This window comes from Diadema antillarum, unplaced genomic scaffold (assembly GCF_040938485.1).
Source record: "Diadema antillarum isolate AM-2024a unplaced genomic scaffold, OU_Dant_1.0 seq00000233_RagTag, whole genome shotgun sequence".
In the NCBI taxonomy this organism is placed as follows: Eukaryota; Metazoa; Echinodermata; class Echinoidea; order Diadematoida; family Diadematidae; genus Diadema; species Diadema antillarum.
This window is the reverse complement of record NW_027271282.1, coordinates 601,806-628,964: the sequence shown is the minus strand read 5'-3', so window position 1 is coordinate 628,964 and position 27,159 is coordinate 601,806. Positions and strand designations below refer to the sequence as shown.

The following is a 27,159-nucleotide window of genomic DNA, read 5'->3' as shown; positions in this document are numbered from 1 at the left end:
ATAGAGGACCTTTAATTTGGAATAACTTGCCACAGCCAATTAAAATGAGTTCCATCTATAAATGTTTTTAAACGAAAATTTAAATTATTCTTATTGGAAAAAGAAAAGTAATCTACGCATTCGGGTACTACTCTGTGTTTGTATTTTTGTTTTGTTTTTTTGTCTCTTTATGTGTCTGTTGTAGAACATGTATTTTCAATTACTTTGGCTTTAATATCTATGCACATTTATTTGTACGACTTAGTATGACTTTTATTATAAATGCTTTTGTTATGGTGGCAGCTGCTTATGAAACTTTGTTTTTCTTGCTGTCTCCACATTCTGTTACATTTGTATTGTCAATTTGAATTTATTTATATACCTTGTCTGAATGTTTTTATCTGTTTGAATGAAATAAACGCGAATTGAATTGCAAATTGAAAACATCTCGACGGAAGATTTTCTTGAATTTGGACATGTTAATACTTTTAGTTATTTTTGATACTTGAGTTTATCTGGGAGATTTTATATATCAAGAACTGATTATTTCACCTGGACATTCATTGGTGTTGCATTCCTCAATGGAGATGTTTGATCCTGAACATGACCTGCCGAACTCGTTTGGTGGAGGGTTGATACACTCCCGGCTCCTCTGACGCGTCCCTCCCGCACAGCTTGCCGAACAAACTCCCCACGTTGACCAGTTTCCCCAACCACCGTGCACTGCATGCCGAAAATCATTAATCAATGAAGAACTTAGTACAACGTGAATTATCTAATTAATTAACTGAACCTCCAGTGTAAAATAATTGCAAACACACCTAGGCCTATCTAATTTCTCAGGAAAATTTGGATAATCAGAGTCAATTGAAATAAACATCATACTTTGATGTTTATTCATGCTTACATTTATTTATATTTATAGATCCAAGGCAATCAAATGCACTTGATGGCATGATTTGATTCGGGTATTACGCATTGTTCTGCCCAATTTACATTCTATGCTTTAGGACTTGCTTTGTATAAAAGCATGAAATCAATGTCATACACGGACCGACACATAATCGAACTGAAAATCTCAATAAATTATAGAATACATAAATTACCTATGGGGATTTCACAGAAGGTACCGACGTAGTCTTCAAAACAAGAACAGACGACCGTGCCATTGACTGAGGAACACGTCCCGCCATTTTGACAAGAATGGTCATCGCAAAGATCAGCGTGAGTCTCGCAGAGCGAACCGTTAAAACCCCGCGGGCAGATGCACTGGTAGGCATGGAGTTTGTCAAGACAGGTCCCTCCATTAAGGCAGGGCGAAGACAGGCAGTCATCGATATCTGAATAAACATATGGATGCATAAGTGGAGTATGTATTATGCACTGATCGACTGTAGCAAATAGCGTACCAAAATTTTACCATGTGTTTGTTTTTTTTTTTCCACCATTGAGTTCTATACTTTGAGCACGTCTTGTTGTACGTTCTTTCTTTAGCGTAGTGCTAAGGATTCCCAAAAACAATGACGGCGTTAGGTTTAACGAGTTGTATTCCGAGTTGTTTTTACCAAGGAGGTACATTCTCTCGTACCTCCTTGGTTTTTACATTGAAACTGATATCCAGTCTATGATTGCGGGAATCCAGGGCTTTAGATTTCTCTATGACACAATGTGAAACACTTCGGAGTGATTTAATACTGAGAAACCAAAGAACGCGTTCACAATTTTTCTTTGAGAACAAATTGCGGCAGCTGCAACAACAATAGAAAACCAAACGACAATGCAGAGCGAGTACGTGCTTGCTACTGTCATTGAACCCAACATGAAGAATACTTGGAAAAAACATGAAGAGAACTTGGACGAAACATAAGGTGAGGATAAACTCACCCGAGTTTAACTGCCTTACCATCACACTGTGAGGGTGCGTAGAATACATCTTGGTAGGCTTCATCTGTGGCCAAATCGGTCCAGGAAAGGACGTTGCCGAACACACCTGGATGACATTTCGCCTGGATTCTGGCCAACAACGAATCATCTACCAAGCCACTCCAAATATTGAAGCCTGATATCTGAATAGTCTCTGTGAGTTATTGTACAAAATTGGTTGTAGATAATTATGAGTGAGAAAAGCAAAGGCCTTAGTGACTATCACATATTTTGGATTATTATGAGATTGGCATTACAAAACAGAATTTGGTCCTAAAGTTTGACCGACTAAAGAATCTCCCCAAAAGTCATTATGTCTCATAGTTAATTGTTGCATGAAGCTCGATTCAGTCCACTTCATGAAATATATGTCGTTTGACCCTTGACCATCGACAGTTCTGCAACTCCACCCTCTGAAATTCACAACACTATCCTGATGATCTCTGAATAAAGTGTGATCATCACTTTCAAACTCCTTTTTTTTTTTAGATCGTAGATTACATTTTATATATCGACATCTACTTTGGTATGGCGGCCATTTGGTTTCGAAATTTATGATGTAATCACATCACCTTCTTATTGCACGATCAGCACGATCAGACCAAGTTTGAATGATTTGTCTCCACTGGTTTTCAAGTCCATTTGAAGTTTTTTTCTTGAATGTTTTCTTTGATTTTTTTTTTATAGTTTAAAAGCACTGATACCTGGTACTTTTCCTGTGAATCTCGGTATGAAAACAAAACAATTGAGATAAATGTATGATGCGAATAACCAGGATAACGGATAAACGTTTGACGTCTTGCAGTAAAAGAACAGCTGATGAGGGATCCGTCAACAGAGGTAATTCAAGGTTTCAGTTGAGAAAAGGGACTCGAAATTCACAAGCTTTGGTTAATAGGACAACATGGCAGTTATTGATAGGAAACAGAATAAACGACACAAAACCGAGCACATGAATGACCCGGACATTGAAGGATTGTCTTTAGTAATATCCACAGACAGCATACCGTTAATGTTTAAACTTTCAGCTCCAATGGTGAACGCCAAAGGCTCGTTGAAATCATAACCCGTAGTTCCGAGACCCGTGGAGCTGATAGCAAGAAGTCTATCAATGTACAGGGCCCATTTCCCTGACCCGTCATACTGCAGAAGGATGGAATGCCATCGGTTGTCGCACAGAGCTGACGGTTCGCCTTCATCAATGTACCTGGTAAAGTGTATGCAAGACAAACAAACAAGTATTGTGTATTTGACTCCTCAAAACAATACATTTGAATCAATAAAATGGATAAATATATGCACACACACACACACACACATAACATTCTTTGTAAACTTGAGACTCGAATAACGTATGTTAAGAATAGGTCAGAGATCAGATTCTCAACCTACTTTTGGACATTACCATTATGATTTACTGACTTCAGATAATTTCGTTCCAGATCGCTAAAGGAGTGGCAGCTTTGACCCCCACGCAGATATTGATTAAAGGGCTTATTTGAAACAAAACCAATTATACGTGATCTAGGTAGACGAAAGAATATTTATTCGACTTACATTGATTCAGAGGCAGTCATCTCGCAGTTGTCGTTTAAACGGAAGGTAAGATTAAGGGCACGCATCGAGAATATCTGCATGACCCGGTATTTTGAGAGGTTGACATGAATCCAAAAAGCGCTGGTGAAATTTGTTGCTCCGAGCGAATTAGTTGTCATATGATAAATAGATGGCCTACTGTTGTCCATGAGCAAGTCGTAGTTTGAAGGAATCTCTGTGGATCGGAATAAAAAAAAAAAACAGATTTGAGTGTCTTTGTCCAACGCCCATGTAGTGGCAAACATAACTCTTCACTAGCAAATAATTCATCTATGAATGCTTTCACAGTATGTTGTTCCTATAGGTATTATAACCAACACGTGACACCCAAACACTGTCTTCACGTATTTCTTCTGGAAATTCTGGATTAAGAATATTCATATGAAATTATGCTCCTGCTCGTTTCAAATCGATTGTCGTCCACACGTGGATTCCTGTGGTATTATGAAAAAAAAAATCGCAAAACGCGTATTCTACATGCGAATGATGTACTGTACCAGCTGTAAGTTTACTGAGAAGCTGTCACTTCAAATCGAAAACGGGTATATGTTGCATACCTCTCTCGCATCTGTCTCCTGTATATCCGGGGAGACACATGCATGTGAACTGTCGGAAGCCGTCCACACACGTGGCGTTGTTCAGACATGGATTCGGCAAGCAAGCTGCTATCTGCTCTTCACATAACAAACCTCTGTGAAAATAACAACAGACAGAAGTTGTGAAGATTTAAATCATCCGTGCCATCGCTGTATCCACTGTCGTCACTGGTCGGTCTCTGACAAATGTTTGACACACACACACACACTACACACACACACACAGATATACGTGTTGCTTGCGTGTGTTGTGGTAAGTTTGTGTATCAAGTTTTGTGAATGTGAAGACTTATATCCATTATTACTATAGAAAATTGATTTATACATAGTACAGTTGGTGTATTGATAATACGATTTGACAGACAGCTACAAACAGGCTAAATAATATGAATAGGATTCCAGTTAATACTGAATGGAATAGTTTTGATTTTTGCTCATACTTCATCTATTTCTTGGCTTGTTTAAGAAATGACAAAATGAGAAAAAAAAACCTAGTGATTTTTTTTTTTGTTTCTGGTAGAAATTTTAACATGAAGCACTTCGCATTAAAAAAAAAACCGACGTTATTACATTTAAGGTTTTCTATAAAACCAAATATAAAGAAACTTACCAATTTGAATTGTGTATGTAACATGATTTCCTGCATTTGAAATATCAATTTTTTTGTGTAACATCACATTCCCAAATAATCGTGCAATTGTTTCATCTCAATGCCTGATAAAGTTGCAGAAATACAAGTTGCAAACCAGCTAAGGAGATATAGCTAAACAGAAAAGGCCATTTGATATTATTTTGTTCCCAACTCTACTGGTTGATTCTTACCAACTCCTCTCTGAATTTTTAGATCTATTGTACTGCTATTGTGAAATGAAAAACTTTTCGATGACAGTGAAACATGATATGGCATTCGGAATCAACATAGTCAATGTGGCCAATATGTGTATTTTGTACTCACAAATGCAGTTACTTCTTCCGTAGCTAATTGTGTATTATTTCAATAATTTCAGACGTACACTGTGTTCTGAATATCCTGACGTTTTTATTCCTTCCCCACTTCCTTCTAGGTTTCTTATCTCAGTCTTTGCTTCCTTCTATGAAAATATATCACTTTTACTTGAGTGCATAATATTCTGTGTCTCTAGGGGAACTTGATGAACTATATATAGCTCTGCTTTCTTTTAGGTCCCACACAGCATTTAATGTATACTTTGACTTGTTTCAATTTTGCTATTGATATACATTATATCTTCAATTTGAAATAACGCGTAGACATCTATGTGAGAATGCTGATTACATGAATGTTTGTGATATAGGCTGAATTGAATTGAATTGAATAGTGTCGAAATGCCTGCACTCCCGGATGCTTAAGAAAATTTGAGTACATCATAACTCAAAATTCTAATTTATATGTACAGTATGTTTTGTCCCGCTAATTTCCGTTTAAATAGCAGTCTTCTTTTTTTAATAAGTGGGCTACGAGAATCACATGATAAAAACCCATGACTCCAAAAAATCAAAATCCAGTGACTTTAGATGACTTTGGTGGTGGCAGGTGAATACATAGTGAATTATCGTACCGATATCCTGGTAGGCAGTGGCATGAAAAGCCGTCTACTCCTTCTATACAGGTCCCATGGTTGACACAAGGGTTGGACGCGCACTCCTGAACATCCAGCTCACAGTAAGTTCCCTTGAATCCTGTTACAGTTAGGTGAGCAAGCATGATTAATGTCACGAGCAGTGACTTTCAATCTATGTTGATATCAAGTAAAATTACGATTTTGAAAGCAAAACATCACAGATGATCAATGGAGCGGGAAGGTTGGCCCGGCTCGGATGTATTCGTGAATCCCTGTAACTGTATACAGCTTAACCACTGATCTCTGCCGAAAAATATCCAATTGGAGTCAACCGTTGCCAGAGATGATGCACTTATTTACCGATCAATGCCGATAACCACACCGTATTGAATAATATTAGTGGTTTTCGACTGTAGGCCTACACCGGTGGGCAGCGAACGAATCGCGTCATCAATGAATCCACACGCTATACCGAGTCTTTAACTTTTTATCAGCTCATGCACTAATCTGTAACAATTTATTGAATTCACCCGTCTTTGATTACCTCCCACATGACCGATAAACTCTTCTTTGCAAACTGCATTCAGATGCCCGACTTAGTAGGCAGCTCGCTAACTTTGCAAATTTTGTTCAAAATTAATGCTCAACCAAATATAACTATGTCGTGCCGTATTTCTTTAAAAATGCTTTCCAAAAGGGCTTTTGCGTTTTGGTCTCAAAATGATCGCCCTGGGGGATTGCACTGCGGCACACAAGGAGTTAAGTAAGAATGACAGTCCATCCAGGCGTAATAATGTCACATTCCCTCAAAGTCCTGTCCTTTGTACTCACACATTAATATGCGGTTCCAAGAGCATCCAAGTGGTAAACGTTCAAAGAAACAGACCCATGATATGCTTTACACCGATCCACATTCCTCTGTGACCACTAAACCAAATCGAATGGGATTTTCTGAAAAATGTAGGTTAGATGTTATATTTTTACACCTTGAAATTACATTTAGGCAGTTTAATCAGATAGAAAGCCATCAATGCGGAAATCGATTGCACTTTTTTTGGGACGTACTGTATGTCAATGCCGATATAATACCGATATAATTACTCTGTACCTGACACAGAACTGTGGGCAATGAACTAAAGCGTAGGCACCTACAAACACTGCAACATCGTTTTTCTTTTTTCTTTAAAAGTAGAACACAGCAGACTACAATTCAGACTCCTCGTTCTTGAATCACCTGGTGGACATTGGCAGGAGAAGCTGAGGACTCTATCTTGGCAGGTTGCTCCATTTTGACACGGGTCTGACACGCACTCGTCAGTTTCTTCTTCACAGAATTCACCTGACAAACCCAGTGGACATCGGCACCTATATCCGTTGATCTGGAAATTGGAAACAGATTTGAGCAAAGAAATAACCACATATGTACTTTAATATGAATGACATAGCTTCACCTTTGGAATTCTTACGCAGATGATGTCACTAATTTGTATGGTGGCCATATTACATGTGTATCATGTTTCCTCTATGAATACTTGGATAATGAGTCAAATACGCATAGATTTCATACACGTAGGGTCTACTTATGGACAGGGATCAATGTGGCACTAAGAGGGTTTATCTAAGACGTCATTTTAAGCTCCAGTCAGCCCATTTTCTCACACAATCGGACATTCTTTTTGATGAGAGTTACAACACCAAACGTGCGATAAACGTTACCTTGTGGCAAACACGCAATGAGAGTATCCTACCAAGGATGGACTAGGCTTGCCTGGTCCTAGTCATTATAGAACTTTGCCAGTAAACAATACGACTGTGGTCTAGACTGTGGCCTAGAAACATTGCTATTGCGCTCAGTACCTGGTCTTCACAAACGGATCCAGCCGCACACTTATGAGCTGCACAATCGTCGATATCAGTCTGGCAGTATGGTCCGGTGAATCCAGGAAGACAGTTACAGGTGAATCCGTTGCTCTCATCGAGGACACAGAGACCACCATTTTGACAGGGATTGACGTCACAGTGAGTGGTGTACAGCTGACATCTTGTTCCAGAAAAGCCTTCAGGGCAGCGACAGGAGAACCCGTTGACTTTGTCTATACAGGTCCCTCCATTATCACAGGGATCATCGTTGCAGTCGTCTGTATCAATCTGGTCAGTACACAGCAATATCGAGGTTTACACAACAATCGTAGACGTTGCCACTTTTTAAACGTCTCTACATTATATACAAATCACTTTAAGTTGTTCAAGTTTTTATTAAGAAAGAAGAAGATATTTCTTGATATTCCCGAACAGCATAAGATCGGTTTTCATACTGTAACGAGGACTCTGACATTATTCAACTATTTTTTTGTTTGGAATTATTATATGAGGTGGTGAAATGTTTCTTATTCCATTATTGGTTTATCTTCTTATGAAGTTATTTACTCATTTATTATTTATGTGAAATATCCCTGACAGATTGTGCTTATTTTCAGCACATTACGATCTCCAGAAAGAACCTCAAAATAAAAAAGAATTTTATGAATATGACACAAGTAATAGAATAATGTATCTGCTTTCTTTCAAGGTAGCCTGTTCGGTGTTACATCGTTTTGTGCTACCAAAGTGTAATTATTTTACTATTACCCCAGCAACATCAGATGGCCATTTATACATCAGGGTAAAGAGGGATATTGGATGGGCGTGAATCATCTTTCCAAAGATGAACGAACCCATGCAGGAGCCTATTCCTGTTTACAAATCCAGAGCCTTATTCACTATACTACAGTCCTCCCAAATAGGGAATACTACAAAGTAATTCAAATCATAAAGTTTAAAAAGTAAAAAATAAAAAGAAATCAAGAGAACTGAAAAAAGATAGTGGTAAACATGTAGTGCTCATACGTGGATGAGATAGCCATTTTCTGAACACAAATCTTCAATGTTATGAAACGTAAGTTAAGAAACATGCAGCGTTTGCCTTTCATTGTATGTAATGCTCAAAAATGACCTGTCACTGCACAGTAAAAATCGGGTGTTAAATATGAAACACCGAGCTGGTGTTAAATTTCTGGTGCTCATTTGTGATGTTGAATTAACACCTTCGGGTGTCACTTCAAAATATAAAACTGATTTATAGGTAAGTCATTGAATACTGTTTTTCTTGTTGATTTGGAACTTCAATAGACGAACAAGAACTTTCTGATAACGTATTTGATAACGTATTTGAAAAAAAAGATATAAACACACATTTACACCACAATAACACCAGTTGCTATGGACTCCTATTGAAACAAGGCTGGTGTTATACCATTGACATTAACATCAGCGATATCAAATCAACACCAGATAGTGTTATTGTTGAATCAACACCAGCGCAGTGTCAAAATATCACCAGCTACAGTGTCAAATTAACACCTGAAAGGGCCAGGTGAACACTTTTCAACACCATCAAAACACCACGCTTTTTACAGTATGTATAGATATAGTTGAATTTGATGATTGGTTTCTCTCTCTTACGGAACACAGATCGCCCTCATAGCCAGGTAGACATTTACAATGGTAGCTTCCCCAGCCATTCACACACTCCGCTGTGTCGACGCAAGGTGGTGGGAAGTCATTACTTGCATTCATTGACGTCGCTCTCACAGTGTACGCCGGTGAAGCCAGGTTTGCAAACACACGTGTATTCGTTATTTCCGTTCAAACACTCCACGGTGTTTTGTGATAGACAAGGGTTACTTCGGCATTCGTCATGATCCCTGTGGCAATATTTCCCCGTGCTGCCCGGATAGCAGTCACATCTTTGGTAATAACAAAACATTCAACGAAATTTCAGATATCAAAAGGTCGGAGAGAAGAAGTGAAAAAAGAATTTAAGGGTAACAGGGTACACACATACACACACACTCACGCACTCACACACACACACACAAACACACACATACATACATATAATGCACAAAATCATTATACATTCATTCTTTTATTTGAATTTTTTAAGCGTTTACGTTACGAAAACGGATTTCTGGTTTCATATCCGCCCAGTTTTGCCATATCACATGCATTGGCAGATTTTTCTTGCTTGTTGGAATCGCTGTGAAGAAAGACAGACAGACAGGCAGACAGAAAGACGGACAGACAATACCTGTAGGTGGTTGCTAAGTTGAGACACAATCCATTTTCGCATCTGTTTTCCGAACAGAAGTCAATTTGCACGTTACAAAGGCGTCCTGTATAACCAGCCTCGCATGAGCACGTAAAGGTCAGGAGTCCATCAGTGCAATCACCGTGAGTACAGGGGCTTTAGTAGAGATACAGACACACGTTAGGATAGCAGTTGTCAGAAACAGAAATTAGCGGGCAGCAAGGTATAACTTTGTATAATTATTCCCTTTATTTGAACTGCTTATTCATTTTTATTTCGGGCTTTTATGAAATTATGCAAATAAGGTTATCATGCTAAATACGTGCGACTATTTTCACTTTGTATCGATGAATTTCCACTACCATCCCAAAGGAGCTCATCAAACGTTCTTACAGTCCTATTATGGACATCTTCAGGTTACATGATGTTTTGTACAGAAATAGGAGAAATGAAGGTCACATTTTAAACTTGTTTGTTCAGTATTTCATCATTCCTTTGATAATTTTGTTGGAAAGAAATTACTTGCGGTTTAAATCAACCCAACTCACCTATCTGCACACCAGTCTATGTCGTTCTCACAGTTGGTCCCATTATATCCTTCGGGACAGTGACATTGGTAAGAATCTGTGAGATCGCTACAGGTTCCTCCATTCTGGCACGGTTTCGACAGACATTCGTTAATTTCACTCTCACAGCGGGCTCCTATGAAAATGTCAGTCATTATGAACTGTAAGAAATTTACTTTCACATGAGCAGTACCTTTCATGAATGCCAGACTAAATGGTGCACAACATGAAATGCTTATAATACATTTCATACTTAAATGCCATACTGTATTCTACTGCCATGTGACTGCAGAAGTTTCACTAAGCGCCAGCGTAGCTTTAAACAGCTTTCTCATTAACGTAAGTAACACACAACAGCGACCATTCAAGGCGGACTGCAGAATAGTCAAATCAAAAATTGCAACAAAACGAAACAAATCGTGTCTTCATAGAATGTATACAAGAGGTCGTAAAGGTTCTCAAAACTAAAGCTGAAAATGGAAAAGAAGTTCACGAGTTTTCTCCCAAGCCTTTCTTACCCTGATACCCAGGTGGACAGTGGCATTCGAAACTGTTCTGATCCCCAGTGCACGTTCCGCCATTACTACACTGCGTCTTGGTACTGCAAAGATTGAGTTCTTCTGTACACCACTCCCCCGTCCAGCCCACTGAACAGGTGCACGTGAAGCCATAGGGAATACTGATACACACACCATTTGGTCCACAAGGGTTGTCAGTGCAGTCGTCAAGCTCATTCTCACAGTTCGGTCCTTGAACGAAAATGAAAGAGACAACCCTGTGATTACCGTATTTACAATCTGCGACATCAATTTGTCTTCTAACACGGTTCCCGAAATGTGATGGTGTTGCACCGAATGTTTGGGTAAGCTTCATGTATAATCGGCTTAAATCTTTAAGATCTCAACATGGACTATGTGAAACACTGTTAATGGGATATTTTCTGATTATTTCTAAGCACATACACATAACACTGTTTCAAGTTTGATAAAAACTAATATCATAGGGAAATTATACAGGTGAAGATAGGCAATCAAATAACGCGAAAGTTAACGTCTCCCTTAATTTGCAAAATCAAGCTATGTTCGTAAAATATGTACATTCTTTTTTTTTGTTCATAAGTAAATAAAAGTGGGGAGTTTATTCCATTTCTGACTACCCACCTCAGAAATGTTTACGTGAAGGATTTATTCCATTGATTTGCTCAATTAACAGAGAACTTAGAATTGTTACCATTGAAACCGAGTTTACAGGAACAGGTGTAGCTGGTTCCATTATTCAGGCAAGTTCCATCATTAGAGCAGGGTTGGAACTGACAGTTATCCTCTGGGATTTCACAGTTCTGCCCAATAAATCCATCAGGACAGACACACGTGTAAGCCGAGTCCATGTCGATGCACACACCCCCGTTTACGCATGGCTCATCCTCGCAAGCTTTTCTGGTTTCCTCGCAGAAATCTCCTATAAAATCCATGGTACATAGACAAACTGCGGGTACCTCCGAGTTCACTGCATGTTCCCCCATTCAAGCACGTTACATTCGCACAGAGATCTGCGTCTATGTCGCACAAGAATCCTGTGAGTCCTGGTGGACAAACGCAGCTGAAGCTACCAATAAGATCCAGACACGAAGCGCCATTTTGACATGGACTATTCTTGCATTCATTAATATCCACTGAACAGTTTATCCCTCTATAGCCTTTGGCGCATTGACACTCGTACCCACTAGGAGTCAGCTGGGTGAGGGAGCATGCTGCTCCATTCTGGCAGGGGTCAGGCTGACATGGGGTGATCTCGACGTCACAATCCTTGCCCGTAAAGCCATTTTGACATCGGCACTGATAATCCCCGTCAAGATTTACGCAGGTTGCATTGTACCTGCACGGTTCAACTGTCAAGCACTCATCGATGTCATACTCGCACCTTAAACCTGCAAAATTTGAAAGACACATCGAGTGACAGGGAGAGTGGGGGAGATAGAGAGTTTAGAGATAGAGAGTTTATAGGTAAAGAAGGAGATGGAAATGACAGAAAACATAGGAAATATCAATTCTATGCAAACTCTGTGAGTGAGTGTGTGTGTGTATATGGGTATAAATAGGGGAGATAACATGATTTGAGAAGAAATTACGTTTTGAAGTCTTTTGATGAATAGTTGATAATATTTACATCAAGTTACTTTAACCATGCTACATCAAATTTGGATGGTTCACTGTGGCATAGCTAGTTGACAAATCATAACTGATATTATTATTGATTCCATTTATTTGTTCATTTATCTATCTATCCTGTCTTCTTTCAAACACAGGGTAGTCTGGTTCAGAGCCGAGGGACCTGCCTTACAACAAAGTCCCGTGACATTAAACTGCATTGTACAATAATGAATTTCAGAAATAATGATAATGAACGACACATAGAACACAAAAACATTACTGAATAATTACATTATCTTTACAAAAGAATCGCCAACACACACATACCCGAGTAGCCTTGAGCGCACAAACAATCGAAGTCATTGAGAGAATCACGACAGGTCGCTCCATTAGCACAGGGGTTCGATTCACATTCATCAATCTCTTTCTGGCAGTTGAAGCCCGTGTAGCCAGCTATGCATAGGCAGCTGTAGGACCGACCAGTGTTCACGCAAGTAGCATTGTTCAGACATGGCAAAGTCTCGCAGTGATCAACATCTGCAAAATGAAGAATTCAAGGGTCGTCCAGAACTGTATATTCTTCGAAATTGCCTTTAACGTGAGTTCGTACACATGTCATGTAAAATCATATCACCATAACTTAACACAATAGTTGATCAAAATGAAGATGATGCAAGAAAATATTCGATGCACAGGCAGTGGGCACAATTTAAAAAGAAAACAATATTACAGAGCGTTTAAAGTTGTGAAGCATTTCCCTTACCACTACACAAGGAAGCTAGCGAGGTCCCTTCGTAACGAGTAGTGGTATTTCCTGGGCATGGAAAGCAGCGTGACTGTTGAGGCAAATGTTGGTAGCTACCCACTGGACACGGTGAGCAAGGGACGAATCCTGTCATCGAAAAGGTTCCAACTTCACATACCACTGTGTAAGAAAAAGAAAAGAACAATTACTTGCGACTTGATTAGCCCAGTGCATGGTGTTAAACAACTAAGATTACTTCGAAAATCAGCAATCCCAGCCAGTGTTCGAAAATACTATAACACACCAACACACCAACGCAAAGTTCATGAATCACTAACCAATATCATTCAACCATTCGACAGGTACCTAACTTGCATTTTTCTGAAGTTTTTAAACAAAATACGTGTAAAAGAGCATGCTCACCTTGGCACTGATCGACATACGTTGATCCTACGTGTGTAGTGGTTGTTCCAACCGGACAAGAAATACAGTCAGTCCCCAAGACACGGGGTTGGTAGCTCCCGATGCCACACGGGAAACATGGCGTGACACCCGATTCAGAGCTGTGTCCGGGGTGACAGACATCTGGAAGCAGTGAATTTTTTAGATTATAACAATATTTCGCAACGTACCAGTATACAGTGTATAATGATAACTCTGTAAAATAACTCATTAGGCTGAGAGGGCAAGTTTTCATCTGGATATCTTTTGTGTCGTGCATTTCAAATAATGAAAAAACACTGAGAAAGCAGAAAGAAACAATATTATCACTTCATCTGTGGACAGGATGAAGCAAATGATACTCTACTCCCCATCAATTGAAATGTGTTTCATGTAAACATGATAATTGTTTGCACCTGTAAATTTAAAGTATCTGTAAAGCTCCTAGATTCAACGATAACCACACATTTCCTTCGGTCATAACTTGTCATAATTTTACAATTTGTGGAGTTGGTAATACGTGCTGTGACTGAGATTCATCCTTCTCACCTTTGCATGCTGAAATGTTCTTTGCACCCTGTCCTTCTGTGGATTGTCCTTCTGGACACTGTCTGCAGCTCGTCTGAGCCTCTGCGTCTTGGTACGAGCCCTTCTCACACTGTAAACAGTTTCTGGTCTCGTTCGAATAGTATGTTCCAGGCGAACATGGCACTATTGCATGTTGAATTAAGCAATAATATATCAAAGAGAAAGCCCAAACGTCTTTAAATGTATGCAATATATGCAATAGAGGGAAGGAGAAACAACGTCAAACAATGACTTTGATTACATGTAATATTGCAGAAGGACGTGAAGCCAATAATAACTTTGAATATTTGTTGCTACGCAATAGGAGTGTAATATACTGTAAGACTGCCGATACCCCGTCTATGGCGAGTCAACGCCAGTCTGAAGAAGCCTGCAGAAAACAGTAGGCGAAAGCTCACACAAGGTAAAATATTTTTGATCGTGGACTAATGAAATTCGCATTTATCAGAGATTTACCAATCAGATGAGCCTCTTCAAACATAATATTTAGTACAGGTTTTATTAAAATCAGGTCTGGCAGTCAAATATTGAATTGCACATGTTTGCAAAAATGCATAATCCTTTATACACGTAGATATTACAGTACTCTGAAATAACATTAATATAAAGTTTTGGGTTGAGAGTTTACCATGACGGACCTGCATATAAAAAAAAAAAAAAAAAACTCAAAATACGTGGCCAGTAGATGTAAGTCAGCAACGTGGATAATGACAGGTGACCCTATTAAAGACGGAACACTGAGGGCAGCATCAACAAAAATAAGATGAGTTAAGATTTGACCATCATCAACACATGCTACTTGGCACACACGGGACATCAACCAAAATATGACCGGGCAGAAGTTTCCAATCTAATAACCACTGAATTCACGGTTGTATTCACGCTGGATTTTTGCTCAAATAGCCACAGGTGTTTCAGGCCAAATGTGTAGCTAACTCGAAAATTGCCCCGTCTGAAATTGTTCTTCAACACAGTTGAGATGATAACAAAGAAACAACAGCAACAAGTATGAACAAAAATTCTGAGTTTCGAAAATGGTTAGAGACAAAATGCCTCTTTCAAATAAGAAGAGGAAATCTGCAACTTATATCTGATGCACAAAAATGATTGCTTTGTTCGTCATTGCTGTGTAATGATGATAGTCGATGTCCTGTATGTTAAGATCTATGCGTTGCTTACGAAAAATTATATTTACAAATAACTGTCGTATCAACTTCTTAAACTGATATCATCAACAATTTTACCTCACTACACAACGATCTGTATCATTTCAGCCGACTTTTGGTGATTTGGAAAGTTATGAAATTGTTAAAAAATTTACTCCATACCACAATTATAGTCATGATTGTTGGCCCAATATCCGGCATCACATTCGCCATGGATGAAGGTGTAGTTGAAACTGGAGAAACCTATATCTTCTTCATCCGTACCAAGGTCTAGTTCGAACACGTCCTCATCTATCATTTCCTCAATGACGTCAAGCAGATTTTCCTCAGTTTGCAGTGATGAGTGGTAATTCGTCTCGTTAGCAACGGCGATGAAATTTGTCGATATTTCGAATTCAACAAGGATTCTGTGAAATAAACGTAAACGTTCCTTTTTTATCCAATCAAGATTTCGCAGACTTGATCGAATACAAAGACAACTGATCTAGAAAGATAAAGGTAATGATATGTCTGTCAATATTGTGAGAAACAGAGGGGTTTTGAAATAGCCTCTAGAGAATAGAGATGTATATAATTAGCAGAGTAAGGTAAGCGATGTACCTCTATGTCTCTTAAATGAAAATGAAATGGACCAGCTAGTATAAGGTCATTTATACCAACATAGGTAAAGAGTTCTCAAAACACATCCAAAAGTTGTATTTACATGTACCTGCGACAGTTTTCGACGACGGGCTATCATCTTTCTCAAACGATGGCTAATTGGCAACTGATGATTTGGCGCTATCACTCGGATGTCACACCTGGGTGATTGCTGATTGGCGACATTTCATCAGTTGCCAATTAGCTATCGTCTGAGAATGATGACAGCCCGTCGTCGAAACTGTCGCAGGTAAATACAACTTTTGGATGTGTTTGGAGAACTCTTTACGCATATTTATCAACCATCCAAATGCGAAAACCATGATTTCGCATTTGTACCAATGTTTGTTGTTTTTTCTTTTTTACTTTATATCATGCGAGGAGAGTCTTACTGTTGTGCTGCCTGTCTTCGGTGGCGTCTATATACGTTCGTCACGTGATAACGTCGGTTCTTGGACCTCTCATACAACTCCCGGAGTTCCGGCGACACATTCCTCCGTCTCCGGTTGACGTTAGTTCCACATCTCACTCGAACATTTTCCACCAAGCAGCTATTTTCAGCCGAGCATACGTCTTTGGTAACCAACGAAGACCTGATGTTCCTTAAGAATGCCTCTTTTATGAGTCTACTCGTGTCATTATCTACGCAAGATCCCTCAAAGTAAAATTCAACTGGAAGTTGCAAGCGCCTCACATTTCGGGATTCTAGGAAGTAAATGGTGCGTTTAATTTGTTGAAAGAAATATACAAAGTGAGCCAATAAAAACTACGGACAGAGCACAAATCATTACACTTCTAAAATGTCAGTCTTTGTTTGTTTTTTGGTATAGAACTGAAAACAAAAAAAAAGAAAAAGAGTATTAAAACAAAAATAGTTACAAGAAGTATATACCAAAAACGTGCAATTACGAATCTAGCGAGTTCTAGACATTAATACTGGATAAACGCAAGTGTTTCATCCAAAGGGTATCCTTATAAAGCTGTTGTGGCTCCGATTAAGCGGTGAAAACAACACGTAAAAGTTTGTTATATTGATTTTTAATTGCTCGGTGTTTCCGCTTGCTCGGTTCTTGCTTTAATCGGATGAGCAATGAATTACGCTATGTCAGCACATGTTTTACTGTTGTTATTTTTGGTCAGTCTCTTGTATTTTTTTAAATTCTCTAATGTTCTCTCCTAAATTTGTTCAAAATTTCCTCTATGTCATTTCTCAACGACGATGTTTAAATTTTGAGGAGCCATCGCAAAATATTTTGTTTACTTCTGAAAATATTACACCCTGTACACGTACAAACATGACATTACAGTTGTTTTTTTACCCTTTATATGTTTTACCTGTGCAATCTAAAACCGTGGAGTGCGGTTGCCACACGCCAGAATGGGTACACACATACTGCGTTGTTACGGTTAAATCTCGTACGTAGGGCACGTCGTAGCGATCATTGCACAACGTGTTACAGAACACGCCCCCAAGCCAGCCGTCACACACGATAGCCCCATTTGCTGGGGCGTCAAGGCTCGGACAGGGGTGTGCTAGGACAGAAAAGTTGGACACACAAATGGATAAAGAAATTGTATCCCCAAAATTGTCCGTTACGGAACACTTCACTATAACAACGCCAAATAACATCTAACAATTACGAAAGGAACAAGGACTCAAGGCAGCCAGAGTACTGACAAGCGAGACATTATGTTTGTCTTTGATAGGCTACTTACGGTTTTTTGTTGAGAAATATTTTCCATGTTGATTTCAGGAAATGGGCAACGTAATCTCCTTCTTCTCTTTTTAACTGGGGAATACGTGTTGGTTCTGTTCGTTTCCAACTCAGTGTCTCTAAGTATCATTATTGAATGATACAGTTTGTTTTTGCACTATCAAGATTATTCGTATGCTACTTATACGATTTTTAAAAATATGTTTTATAAGTTTTTGTTTTTGTGTCAATCGATGTTAGCTCAACGTATTTCATTTGGTAGAGCAAATTGCTACGTAGCAAATTGCTACGAATCCAAGTTGGGTCCAACTCCATGATATAATTTTGCAAACAAAGGGGTAAAAAATAACCCATATTTGGAAACAAACATGAAGAACAATATAACAGACAAACTTTTGATTCATTCATCACGTCCCATTTCTACAAGCTACAATATTCTTGAGACTAGCATCAAAACTCTGCCATTCCAGTTTTGTTGCAAATTTAATTCTGGTAATAATATTTTGATATTGGTGATATTCGTGATTATGATTTTAATCTTTCGCATCAAAACTTCCTGTTTCTAACCTGAATGTATCCATGCATTTATGAAATCACAGAATGATCATACTCACGTTCAATTTCTATGCGGAAGCTGCATACGGCGGTCTTTCCGTTGTCTAGATTGGTTGCGCTGCACGTGATTTGATGATTACCAAAATGGAAACACCCTTCACCGTTGTCATAGTTACAAGTGATGTCCAAGTCGTCTCCAGTGATCTCGTGGAAGACGGGTTGTTCCCACGTGACACAAGTCGTCTGCGTGTCGCTCATTAAACTCATATTTGATGGGCAGGAAAGCAATACTGGTGACAGCTCATCTTATATTAGAAAAAGAAAATCAACGACATGAAAAATGAGTAAAATCATCTATTCACCTTTTGCTGCCAAATATGTAGGCCGTATATTTCATACTCAAAAGAATCTCAAACATAGATAAGAACCAATCATGTAATCCCTGCAGTTGCTAATATCTGCACAACATCCCTTCAAAAAACAAACCTAGGATAAAGATAAGCAGCAGGATGATTTGTCCAGTGATTTGATACCAGGACCCATATGTGTAACTTATCATTATCACTTCGATATCAAAGATATAATGATCTCTCATAGAAGTGATTCCGTGAAGCCTAGTCATACCTTTGACTGCAACATTGAATTCACAGGTGGCGTTGTTCCCTGCTTGGTCCCACAAAGGTGTACGAACAGTGGGTATCTTCAGTGAAATTGTAGGGAGAGGTCAGACCAGGGGGCCAAGTGATAACTTGGAGTGGTTGTCCCCCTGTGTCAATTGCTGTAGGTTCTCTAAATGTGACCCTCCACGCCCCAAGCTTCGGTGCGATCCGCTATCAGCGTTAGAGGACAATAAGTCAGTTGTGGCTTGGTTTTTGTCTACATAAACAGAGAAATTGTAAAGAAGTTATTATCTACTTAAACACATATACTGCACACTGCCTACGCATGTAATGATTAAAAAACAATGTCACACATATCTTTTTCGAAAAATCTGATATAAATTTATTTACACTACCATTTTATCATCTCAATTATTATGAATTAGTTTTCTTGGGGATGCAATCAGTTAAGCCCTATATTCAAATTGATTTGGTACTAAGGCGGAAAGCTCCGCTCTTGGTACTGCACACATCGGTCATTAATACCACCATTAGACCCAATGGAAGTGCACTAAACAACCTTGCTATAGTAATTGTCCAAAGGTCTGCGTTACATACATCTCGGTGTGTTCAAGTTACAGACTGGTATTTGAGCGCACGTACACAATAGGGAGGTTTAGATTTGCGGTGCGGACGTTTGAGACGGACGAGTGCGTTGGACGTTTCTCCTCTCCCCTTGCGTCTTGCAGAAAAGTAGCTTTAGATTACGCTGGGGACACAACGCATAAAAAATAAAATGGCACCCCCCATATGATCGGTGCATGAAGTAGCTCTCTACGTCGTGAATTGAACGGACGTAATAATCATGAACGCGCAGTGAAAAAGTGAGACCACGAGAGTTTAAAATAGATCGACTTGACATGATGCGCGTTTTTTGCGCATGAGCAGAACACGTTTTTTTTTTTTTTTTTCCTCTGAACGTCCCCGTCGTGAAAATCTAAAGCTCCTTAATGTCATGTTCTGGCACAAGCGCACATTCCTTGACTTTTACGTACACAAACATTTTGGCACCAAGTGGATAGGTATATACTAGTATCGTAAAAAAGAGAGATCTGTCTGGACTTCTCTGTAGTCACTGACCCTCGCACCGTGCGGTGGACAAGGCATCGAGTGTCCTGGTCCACTGTCCGTCTTCTCGGCACATCAACACGGCCTCGTCATCTATCAGAGTGAGTCCGACGTGACAATAGAGGGCGCACTGCGTGCCTTGCCTGACACCTGTCGGGTCAAGGCAGGTAAGTGGGTTCACCTGAACATCCGCTGGAAGATGGAGTGGCGGGCATCTCACGTCTGACAAATTGATGACATAAAACATAGAAACAGATGGTCGTCACTACTATGATGTCAATGTAAGGACAACAGATTGTCTTTCAACTTTTGGGATAGCTGATCAACTGACTTTGCGAAGTATTGTTATTAGGGTAAAAGTGTATGATTTCTTGTATTCAATCAAGCATCTACACGAATTTCCTGCATATCCTATAGCATTGTGTCTGTGTAGTGATCTCTCTTTGTTGTTAAATTTGGTGTTAAGTACTAAAAACTGCTTTTTTGTATTTGTTTACGCAAAGCTTTCTAAAAAGAGTTTCTTAATCTGTCAAAAAGACGTGTCCCCCTAATTAGATTCAGGACAAAACTTGTTTGCAAGCAGCACAATAACGTACTATAATAATGGAACAGCGACAAAATTCGTCATTCGGAGTTCGGCAGCTGGACTTCATTTTTATTTTTCATTATTATTATTACTTTTTTTTAGGGTGTAACAATATTCTGTACTTGATATAAATAGTCAAAGGCTAGCCATGAATGACTTTATCTAATGAGAGGACCTACAAGAGAAATTACTATCTGAACTGATTTAAACGGTAAATGTGGATTATCTAAGGTTATTCAAGAACAATCGACGTGTCTACCTTGGCATAATGGTGGTTCTTCCATGTCCCAGTACATCATGGTTCCATCAAATTCACAAGTGATGACACTGGAACCAATCAGCTGATAACCACGTGAACACGCCACGTGACAACTTGAACCCCAGGCTGTACTGCAGGTGCCGTTGAAGAAGCTCCTTGCAGGCAAATCGTACCGGCGACATCTGCGCACTGTATTTGAAATCAGATACAATAATCATTATGAAAGTAGACGCCCAAAGGATATGTCCATTAAAGACATCAGCTCAGCAGAGTTTAACTAGGGAACCTTTCAGGTTCAATACGTTGTGAACTGATGGGACTCTATTATATCTCAAAATAGAGATGCCTGTAAGCAGACGGCCTTGATATGACGGAATTTATATCATGCAGTCACAATGTTGAATACTTGAAAGCGAACACTTTTCCTCCAGAAAATTTTATTGGACATGATGTGATAAAGACTCGGTCGCTCTAACATTGGAACAAGCAGGCCAACTCACAAAAATTAACAATAAAATGACAATAACAAATAACAACTTATGTGATTTAAAGTTCCTTAAAATATCATGTATTCATGTAAGCGTTATGTGTATTGCTTTGTATTACTTTATGTGGAAATAAAAAAAAATCACTTGAATTGAATTGAAGAGAACTTTATCATGATATGAGAATTCCGTTTTATCGTCTAATAGTCATTTAGACTAGCCATGTATCCTGTCAAAAATGTTTTTTTTTTCCGCAATCTAATATCAAATTACCGATAATGTATTCAGCGACAATCATCAATATCTCAAGAAGTAAATTTGAAGATAGAAGCGAAAAGAATGGGTCTCTTTGACCCCGTTTACAGTGTGGGGCTGGGCCGAGCCGTGACCGAGCCGCGGCCGAGCCCAGCCTCAATTGCGAGGCCGAGCTCCGCAATTTTGTCCGTTTACACTGCCGGGCACGGCCGCGCTTTTTCATTCATTCATTCATTCATTTATTTTCATATCAAAACATAACATCTACAAATATCAAAATACAATTGCCTTAGAACATTTATACATTTTGAATGGAGGGATCATAGAAAGCACACAAGAGGCTTGTTGGAAATGATCCCCTACAAACAATTATCAATAAATTTCAACTAAACAATTATCATACAAATTCATTTGATAAAACAAATGTCAAAGATACAATGGAATGAGAAGAAAAGAGGCAGAGGTGGAAACAATGCATACTTATACTTACAGTTTAAGATACATTTCATCAAAAATATGTTTTTTATAGAGCCTTTTAAATTGACGTAAGGTCTTACTACTCTTGACTGTTGGAGGAAGAGTATTCCAAAGAATAGGGTCATGGTAAAAAATGGAGGATTGAGTTTTTGAAATCCGGTTTAATGGTGTGTGAATATTTTTTGCATTCCTGGTATTATAATTGTGTATAGAACAATTCAAAGTGAAATGGTTGTGAAATACTTCAGAAAGAACATTGTTGGAAACTTTAAACATAAAAATCATACTTTCCAAAGAAATAAATTCTTGAACATGTAAAATTTTCATCTTAAGAAATAATGGCTTACTGGGAGCTAAATATGAAGAGTTGGTTATCAAACGAATACTGCGTTTCTGTAATTTATGAATACGATCAATATTTTTCTTTGTAGTAAAACCCCAAACAATACTACAATATTTTATGTGAACTGAAACAAACGAATAATACAGCATCTTTAAAATATTCTGTGGAAGAAATTGTAATTTCTACAGAACCGCAATACTTTTCGATATTGTTGAACATATATGATTCACATGAGATTTCAAGGACAATTTATCATCAATAAAAACACCCAAAAATTTTATATCATATACTCGTTTAATTTCCTCATCTCTATACATCAATTTCAAATTACTATCAATTTTAGTTCATGTTCCAAATAATATATAATTGGTCTTATCAACATTCAAAATCAATTTGTTTACCGACAACCAATTTCTTATACAATCAAGTTGAACATTCATATTATAAAATAATGTCTTTGGGTCTGTGCCTTTACAAAATACATTAGTGTCATCTGCAAATATAATCTACATCATATGTTGAATACGGCAAATCATTTATATACAATTAAAAAAGAAGAGGCCCAAGAATAGACCCTTGTGGTACTCCACATTTTATTTCTTTAAGATTAGATGGGACACCATTAATATTTGTTAATTGCTTACGATTTGAGAGATAACTTGTAAATAATTTTAATGGACTGCCCCTCACACAATAACATAATTTTTGTAACAAAATGAAATGGTCTATAACATCAAATGCTTTGGTATAATCAATAAATACCGTTAAAGCATATTCTTTATCATCTATAGCCTGATTTATCTTATTAATCAGTTGTAATATTGCCGTTTCTGTTGAATATCTCTGCCTAAAACAATATTGATTACTAATAAGTATATTATATTTATTCAAAAATTCTATTAACCTATTATAAATACATTTTTCTAATCTTTTCGAAAATATAGGCAATACTGATATTGGACGATGATTATTCACATCAGTTAATTGTCCTTTTTTATGTATTGGTGTGACTCGTGCAATTTTCTTTTTTTTTTCAGGGAAAGTACCAGTACGCAAACATTCATTAAAAATAATACATAACGGAACACAAATCAATGAAATAACACATTTTACCACCTTGATATCAGTATCATCAATACCAGAGCTGATGTTGTTATTCATGTTATTAACTATAGTTATTATTTCATCGTTTGTTATTGGCTTCAAAAAAAGAGTATTACTATTTGGCATTTTCAAATAATCTTGAAAAGACTTATTCTCATTTACATCATTTTTTTAAATCTTGCAATTTTGAACCAATATTAACAAAGTATTCATTGAATGTGTTCACAATATCTTGACTGTTGGTAACTTTTTCATTACCGAAATGAAGAGACTCAATAACTGTATTTTTCTGACTTTTATACAAAATATTATTAATCAATTTCCAAATACTTTTCATATTACCTTTTACTTTATCAAATTTCCTATATAAAAAAGCTGTTAAATCATCTCTTACAAAACATTTCAACGACTCATGTGTATACACACCTGTTCCACCACCTCTCTTATTTTTCCTATTATTAAAAAAAAAATCATATCCATCAAGGGAATACATATCTATTGATGAGGATGAATTCAACCCTGTTTCTGTTACTCCTATAACTTTAAATCTATGACTAATTCTACTGAGACAGATATTCATATTTTCAAAATTGCATGGTAAACTTCTGCAATTAAAATGAACTACGGAAAATGAGTTTGAATATACATCCCCATACTTTAGATTAAATTCAGAAACATCAAGGTAAGTATTTAACAAATCATTACTACTCATTGCATTGGCATTATCCATTTTGAGGTGATTGGGGGCTATTGAGAATACGACTTTTTACACTTTTTGGGTACTGACAGTAAGACTTTCGACATTTTTTAAGGCAAAATTTCATACAGTGTAATTGTGCATAGATGAACATGCATGTATCATGACTAACTGAGTTTCCAATAGAACAGAGGTTAGAAATAGAATGAAGAGAAAGTACACTAAAAACAAAATATTGACACATTAAAAACTTTTATTTTAAACAAACATTACAAACTGACAACCAAATTGTGATCTCAGAAATGACAATGGTAAGCTGGGTAGGAGTACTGGATTGATCATATATTAAAGTTTACCAGGAAAATCAATAGCAGGAGGCATATCAGAAAAAAAAAAGAAAAGAAAAAATCACGGTTACATTTCTGTGAAAATACCCTAACGCAATTTCTTCAGGTCCTCTTCGCAGGTGATCAGCTTTGTTATGTTTTTCCCCCCAGATGCAGCGACAAGAGCTATTATGCGTCCGTCTGAAGACCAGGCCGATTTGACGTTTTCTGCACTGCGAGCCATCGAGAGAAGTTTTTGATTTTTCAGGGTCAGGTCTTCCACAATCACAACTCCTGTTCCTTTCAGCTTTCTGCGGTTGGCGATGATTTCCCTCCTTTTCTGTAGCTGGACAGCTTGACGATGATTGGGCGGGGATGGGCTTTTCGGTTGGATGCTCCTTCCGAAGGGTGGACCATCGTTGAGGGTGATGATGCGTCTCGCACTAGTCCTGTGCGATGAGAGCGATCGATGTCCTTCGTCGGATCCAATGACACACCCAGCTTTGACCTGATGATGTCAGCAGCTAACGTGTCAGTATTCTCCCCTTTTCTCTCTTGCAGGCCGAAGATGCGGATACAAGACCTCCTGATTGTTCAGAGAGTTTTCCAAGCGTGTGTTGTTTTGTTCCAGCTTGGCTATCTTATCCTCCAGGACTTTCACTTCTTTGTCTTTTTTCTCCAGATTTTGTTTCAGGTCAAAGACTTCGCCTTGAATGGTTTCCACTTTTGTGTAGATTTCTTTTGTGTAGTTTCTTTTCGATGGCATTGCAGACAATGGACTCCAGCAGGCTAGCAAATTCCTGATTCTTGACAAGGTCTGTCGTCACTTGGCTTGCAATGGCAGCTGTTTGCCCGGTGTTCAGCTGAGTTGCCATTGTGCTGGATGTGAATGGCAGGATTTATAACTAGAGCAGGAACAAAAGCTTCAGTGGAAAGGCGATAAGCTGGCTTCCAGAGAGAAGGTGGCTTGAAATCCTTACATGAAGATCAGTATATGGGACCAGCACAGAAATTTCCTTTAATCATTGCTGTACCCTTGCCTCAAGTTCTAATCCAGAATAACTCCAAATGGGAAAGAATTAGAGATCCAACATAGTCCCTGCCTGTCTTGGTGTTTTTCCTGATGAAGGCACAGTTTTCAAATTGTTGTTTAGGGCAGATAAACCAAGTAAAGTTGAGCTCAATTACAGACACAAAAATTACAGGACTTCAATGAAGGCCGCCTATAGCAAAATTTGATTCAAACCTTTCAATATTTTGTCGTAGTGGCGCTCTGCTTGTAAACAAACGCAATTTGGTATTGTCTGGTTTTTCAGACCCTTTGACAACTGAATTCCGTGGTGACAAAGTCGCCGTACGGGCAAAGGCCTTTGCCGAAGGAAAAAATCCTTCGCAGGACAAAACCACCTTAAACTATACCAGTTTTCGACGTTGAGGGGGTTAATATCCTGAATAGGCGAAAGATATAGGCAGAGGGTTTGGAAGCCAGACTAAAATTGGCCGCGCATTTGGCCCAGTTTACGTTTACAATGAGAAAAGGCCGGGCTCGGCCGCGGCTCGGCCGCGGCCGAGACCACCTCCAGAGCGAGGCCAAATGCGAGGCCAATTTTGGCCTGGCATTTGGCCTTTTGCGCGTTTACACTGAAATGAAGGTAGACTCGGCCGCGGCCGAGCCGCGGCCGAGCCTCGCACTGTAAACGGGGTCTAGGTTAGTTTTTAGCAAACAGACTGTACACTGAGAAGCCATGAGAAAGGGGTAAACTATAACATTGCGTGGGTAGCGTATCAAAAGAATGTGTGTTCTTTCAGAGGCTCACTCCATCGAATGTGAAGAATTCCACTTGCCAACAGATTTAGAGTTAGCTTTATATCATCAGCTGTCCAACGAAAGTTCTAAATTTTTGAAATATTCTACCTTCCACCTAACTGAAAACCAAGTATTTATTATGTATGACACCACAGGTCCTTGAAGGTGTATGTCAATTCATATGTAAAAGAAAGATATTGAGAATAGTGCGAGGCTTAAATGAAAAGCTTTCTGTTTTTGCATAAGATCCCATATCAAGACGCTCTGCTTTCAATAATCTACCTCGAACGTCGACATCAAAGGAACAAGTGGCTTCATTGTTCGCCTCGTCTTTGGCCCGGCAGTTGACCTCGTAGTCTCCCTCAATGAAGACACCTTCTTGCCTGTCACAGGACAGCGAGGGTGACATCGGACCATTATCCACGGCGGACACATTCCACGAGACACTGACCTCAGTTGACCCACGTGGAACGTACGTCACGAAATCGGCAGGGCATGGTGTAAATTTGGGATCTTCGACATCTGTAGTAGGACAATCAACCCGTTTAAAAGAAAATACCTCATTCAAATCCAATTTAAAGAGTAGCGATAATAATACCTTCAATGATGATGACAAACATTATGATAATGATAAATGCAAAAAGATAAGAACGACAAAAATGACTTCATGAAAATAAAAAATGTAAACAGTAACAACGATTAACATACTGTCTGTGCCTAAGTGA

At 38.5% G+C, this 27,159-nt stretch overlaps 1 protein-coding gene across 1 annotated transcript in view; it reads right to left on the bottom strand.

Annotated features, from left to right (window-relative positions):
- Window positions 1–27,159, bottom strand: part of LOC139729282 (uncharacterized) — a 48,545-nt gene that overhangs the window by 3,572 nt on the left and 17,814 nt on the right. Inside the window, exons 17-41 of the mRNA XM_071640210.1 lie at window positions 26,717–26,956; window positions 24,742–25,101; window positions 20,941–21,129; window positions 20,108–20,317; window positions 18,428–18,673; window positions 17,493–17,631; window positions 15,622–15,866; window positions 14,255–14,416; window positions 13,688–13,849; window positions 13,283–13,444; window positions 12,847–13,056; window positions 12,093–12,296; window positions 11,600–11,827; window positions 10,888–11,118; window positions 10,352–10,505; window positions 9,176–9,299; window positions 7,532–7,822; window positions 6,909–7,053; window positions 5,672–5,792; window positions 4,056–4,189; window positions 3,460–3,673; window positions 2,910–3,109; window positions 1,883–2,056; window positions 1,086–1,319; window positions 532–702 (exon numbers count right to left, since the gene is read on the bottom strand). Of these exons, the coding sequence (XP_071496311.1) occupies window positions 532–702; window positions 1,086–1,319; window positions 1,883–2,056; window positions 2,910–3,109; window positions 3,460–3,673; window positions 4,056–4,189; window positions 5,672–5,792; window positions 6,909–7,053; window positions 7,532–7,822; window positions 9,176–9,299; window positions 10,352–10,505; window positions 10,888–11,118; window positions 11,600–11,827; window positions 12,093–12,296; window positions 12,847–13,056; window positions 13,283–13,444; window positions 13,688–13,849; window positions 14,255–14,416; window positions 15,622–15,866; window positions 17,493–17,631; window positions 18,428–18,673; window positions 20,108–20,317; window positions 20,941–21,129; window positions 24,742–25,101; window positions 26,717–26,956 (4,950 nt within the window). The remainder of the gene's footprint in view (window positions 1–531; window positions 703–1,085; window positions 1,320–1,882; window positions 2,057–2,909; window positions 3,110–3,459; window positions 3,674–4,055; window positions 4,190–5,671; window positions 5,793–6,908; window positions 7,054–7,531; window positions 7,823–9,175; window positions 9,300–10,351; window positions 10,506–10,887; window positions 11,119–11,599; window positions 11,828–12,092; window positions 12,297–12,846; window positions 13,057–13,282; window positions 13,445–13,687; window positions 13,850–14,254; window positions 14,417–15,621; window positions 15,867–17,492; window positions 17,632–18,427; window positions 18,674–20,107; window positions 20,318–20,940; window positions 21,130–24,741; window positions 25,102–26,716; window positions 26,957–27,159) is intronic.